At 47.4% G+C, this 4,990-nt stretch overlaps 1 protein-coding gene across 1 annotated transcript; it reads right to left on the reverse strand.

Annotated features, from left to right (window-relative positions):
* Window positions 1-1,038: 1,038 nt before the first annotated feature.
* On the reverse strand, window positions 1,039-4,739 carry LOC146754850 (obscurin-like). The gene is made up of 3 exons (XM_085526478.1): window positions 4,327-4,739; window positions 4,011-4,200; window positions 1,039-1,202 (listed from the first exon to the last, which is right to left on the reverse strand). The coding sequence occupies exons 1-3, from the start codon at window positions 4,432-4,434 to the stop codon at window positions 1,039-1,041; spliced, it is 462 nt and encodes a 153-aa protein (XP_085382604.1). The 5' UTR covers window positions 4,435-4,739.
* Between the last annotated feature and the right edge of the window lie 251 nt (window positions 4,740-4,990).

The raw sequence follows: 4,990 nt of genomic DNA on the forward strand, positions 1-4,990 counted from the left end.
ACTGCCAACACCAACTGCCAACACCAACTGCCAACACCAACTGCCAACACCAACTGCCAACACCAACTGCCAACACCAACTGCCAACACCAACTGCCAACACCAACTGCCAACACCAACTGCCAACACCAACTGCCAACACCAACTGCCAACACCAACTGCCAACACCAACTGCCAACACCAACTGCCAACACCAACTGCCAACACCAACTGCCAACACCAACTGCCAACACCAACTGCCAACACCAACTGCCAACACCAACTGCCAACACCAACTGCCAACACCAACTGCCAACACCAACTGCCAACACCAACTGCCAACACCAACTGCCAACACCAACTGCCAACACCAACTGCCAACACCAACTGCCAACACCAACTGCCAACACCAACTGCCAACACCAACTGCCAACACCAACTGCCAACACCAACTGCCAACACCAACTGCCAACACCAACTGCCAACACCAACTGCCAACACCAACTGCCAACACCAACTGCCAACACCAACTGCCAACACCAACTGCCAACACCAACTGCCAACACCAACTGCCAACACCAACTGCCAACACCAACTGCCAACACCAACTGACGGCACTGACGACACTAAACGCACAAGAACAACAAATCAAGCAACCACTCTGACCACTAGCTCACCCACAAAGGAACACAGAACGCACCGCTCCTCCCCTCATTCCAGACGCTTATGACATCACCAACGGCCAACAGCCTGGTCCACCATGACCCCCCACAAGGCGGGGAGCCAAGACCACGTGGTCACATCTGATTCCAACACGGCACCACAACATTCCAGGACTCAGTGTGGGCTTGGAATTCTATCCTGGTGTGGCAGCGCAATGGGAGGTGTTAGGGCACAGCTGATGAGCTGACAGACAACGGACGTTTCCAAAGGAGGGTGCCAGATTAACTCTCAGCATTCTCTTGCGGGGCTCTTAGGAATGCTTCAAACCCATTTTCACTGCCTAGCTCATTTCTAGAAAGTCCAGTTGAGAAATGCTCACTTTGTCTGGGGAACGCCTCTATGCATCATGAATGAAAAAAAAAATAAAATGGGCACGCGACCCTATGAAAATTACCTCTCTGCTGTTGTTGTCAGCCAGACACCTCAGATGAGCATGACGTGTCCCTGCTCCTGAATGAAGATCCACCCAAGTCTGTGTTCCTCTCTGCTCCATCTCTGGGTCTAAAAGAAACACAGACAGAGATGATTACAAGATCCTTTGTGCAGATGAAAGCACAGAGTGCACACGAATTCTCTTTAGCAAGAACTACTACTTGAGAATGCATAGAATCCACACATAAATTTACTTTCTCTTTAACCCTTTTTCCTTTGTACATGATTCCACTATTTATACCCTCAATTAATGATTCATACTGCACATGATGTTATGATGTAGAATATTGACAGCAACAGCACAAAACTATGACAGAATCCACAGACAGTTTTTTGAGAGGTAGTATGAAAGATGAACAGAAAGGAAATAGATTCATTAAAATAACCTTGTTAATCCTCTCCCCGTCAAAAAAGGAAGACTTCTGGGCACTGTTACCAGCAGCTCCTAGAACACCTTGCACCACAAACTGCGGCACATACATTTTCTTCCCACAGGTCCCTCACCTCCCTCATTAGTTTCAGATTCACTCAGGTTAAAATACATGGATCAGAACAGCCATTCAGTTCTGCTTAGGCAGGATCCCACCGCCGGGATGTCTCCCAGTCCCATTCCCTGCTTTTCCCAGCACCAGTTGGGGAAAGGAACAGCAACTGACATCACCTACCCAGACTTCTGCAGGGCCTTCCATTTGGTCTCACATCACAGCGAGAAGCAGGAGAGCTCTCGTGGTACAAGAGAGTGGTGGGCTGGAGAAATAAAGGCTGCCTCTAAGATGGTGCTTCAAACAACATGTGGAACTGGACATGAGACATGAAAGACAGGGCTACATGCCCCAAAAGGGGGGAAGTTCCAGTTGCTGCAAGCCATCGAGGTAACCAATAGAGGGGCCCTGACTACAGCCTGGGCGGGGAAAGGGACAATAGAGTATACTGGGCTGTGTGGATTAGGTGGCCTGGCACATCTCAACCACAGAAATATAAAGCCTTGGTGGACACTGGCGCACAATGCACCCTAATGCCCTCAAGTCACCAAGGGACACAACCAATATAGATCCATGGAGTGACTGGGGGTTCCCAAGAATTGACTATGTTGGAGGCCGAAATAAGCCTCAATGGTAAAAACTGGCAAAAACACCCTACTGTGACTGGTCCAGAGGCTCCATGTATTTTGGGTATTGATGACCTTAGGATGAGATATTTTAAGGATCCCAAGGGCTATCGATGGGCCTTTGGGATAGCTGCTGTTAACACAAACTGTGTTAAGCAGCTGTCAGCTTTACCTGGTCTGTCAGATGATCCTTCTGCTGTGGGGTTGCTCCAGGTAAAAGACCAAGTGGTACCAATTGCCACCAAAGTGGTACAAGACAGCAGTTCCGCACCAATAGGGACTCATTGCTCCTCATTCACAAGCTAATTCGCCAATTAGAGAATCAGGGATTGATTAGCAAAACTCACTCGCCTTTTAACAGCCCCATATGGCCAGTGCGTAAAGCCAATGGAGAATGGAGGCTGACGCTGGATTACCGTGGCCTGAATGAATTCACACCTCCATTGAGTGCTGCTGTACCAGACATGATAGAACTCCAGTATGAACTGGAGTCAAAAGAAGCAAGGTGGTTTGCCATCATTGACATTGCTAATGCCTACTTTTCCATCCCATTGGCTGCAAAATGTAGGTCACAGTTTGCTTTTACCTGGAGAGCTGTTCAGTATACCTGGAACTGTTTACCTCAAGGGTGGAAGCACAGCCCAACCATTTCCATTGGTTGATCCAAGCTGTCTTGGAACAGGGTAATGCTCCCGAACACTTGCAGTATATTGATGATATTGTCGTGTGGGGCCATACAGCAGCAGAGGTTTTCAAGAAAGGAAAACAGATAATCCAAATTCTTTTGCAAGCTGGTTTTCCCATTAAGCGCAGCAAGGTGAAGGGGCCTGCCCAGGAAATCCAGTTTTTAGGTGTAAAACGGCAAGATGGGCATCGACACATCCCAGCAGATGTGACTGACAAAATCACTGCTATGTCTCTGCCCACCAACAAGACAGAGACCCAATCTTTCCTGGGAGTAGTGGGCTTTTGGAGAATGCATGTCCCAAACTACAGCCACATAGTGAGCCCCCTCTATCAGGTAACGTGGAAGAAGAATAATTTCTCATGGGGTCCTAAGCAGCAGCAGGCTTTTGAGCAGATAAAACAAGAGATAGCCCATGCCGTGGCCTTGGGGCCAGTACGGACGGGACAGGATGTGAAAAACATAATCTACACTGCTGCTGGAGAAAAAGGTCCCACTTGGAGTTTGTGGCAAAGAGCTTCAGGAGAGACCCAAGGCCGACCCCTGGGATTTTGGAGTCGAGCATATAAAGGGTCTGAGGAGCGCTATGCTTAAACTGAGAAGGAGATCTTAGCCGTGTATGAGGGGGTTCGGGCTGCTTCTGAAGTAGCTGGGACTGAGGTTCAGCTCCTTCTAGCACCTCGCTTGCCTGTGGCCCCCCTGTCACGAACACAGGTAAATTTTTGTTTAAACCGTGACAACTACCCAGAATGCTGCATCAGGGAATTTTTGCCTAGAACTTTAGAGAACTATTTTTAACTCAGAAAGGTCAGAGATAGAAAGTTCACACTGATTTCTGGGTCACCAGCCTCACCGTACATCAGCATTTTTGGTTTTTAAATGATACATAAAGTTCTCAATGGCACTGCTCTAGTTGGTAGTTCTTTCCCTTTCCATGCAGCTCGCTCTGTGCATGGCTTGTGAACCGCTATTCAGGCCAGACAGCTGCAGCCCCAAAGACCTGCCATAAATGTACAAATTCTACCAGGATAATGTCTTGGGAGTGGAGAAACAGGATGCGCAGTCATATGGCTCTCACACATACCTTGTACAACCAGCTTGGCTCTGGACTGGGCATCACCAATGTCACAGGTGTACACGTCACTGTCACTTTTCTCCAGATTTCTTATGCTCAGCTGCAGGTCTCGTCCTTTCTGTGCCATCTCGTATTTCCTGCCAGGCCTGAGCTCAGCAATGCCTTTCCTCCATATGACGGTGTATGAGCATTTCTCGCACTGAAATGAAAAAATTGTAGTTCCACTTTCTTCAGTTTTCAGATCTGAAAGTTCCTTGATAAAGTAATTAGGTTTTTCTGGAAGGAAAAGAGGGGGATGAGGGTGTGGGACAAAGGGATTTGTTACCCGAACAAGTCTCAAGCATACAGAGGTGTCCTGAATCTCCTTTGCCCTCACTTCTAGAACATCACATAGAGATGCAAAGAATCTAAGAAGTCCACAGAGTCCACCCATTTACATAGGTTTGATAATTCCAGTAGATATCTGGAAAGTTCAATACCATTATACATGCGCTGGTAGGATCTCATCTGATAAACTGCATATAGTTTTGATTACACATATTCAATATAGACTAATTCAGATTGCCATCTTTTCTTGGCTCACTAACAACCAAGATCATAGAACCATAGAATGATCACAGAATCATAGAGTGGCCTGAGTAGGAAAGGACCTCAAAGAGTATCTAGTTTTAAACCCCCTGTCAAGGGGCCACCAACCACCAGACCAGGCTGCCCAGATCCACATCGCACTGGAGAATCATTCGGTTTCCAGATTATTTTAAGGAAAAGATTTTAATCCATCGTATTTTCTGAAAACTAAGAATTGATCATGCTCAAGGAAACAGAAGAGAAAAACATCACCCACAGGCTGCAGATATTTACCTCGACTTCTCTACATGCCATCCCCAGTGTGCTTTTCAACTCACCTTGCACAGTGACCCTGGCTTTTGTTATGGAGTCCTCTGTCTCACAGGGGTACTCCCCACTGTCCTTGGCAGTAGAGTCATGGA

The sequence above is a fragment of the Coturnix japonica genome, chromosome 37 (assembly GCF_054131305.1).
Source record: "Coturnix japonica strain WE chromosome 37, WE-NBRP24, whole genome shotgun sequence".
NCBI lineage: Eukaryota > Metazoa > Chordata > Aves > Galliformes > Phasianidae > Coturnix > Coturnix japonica.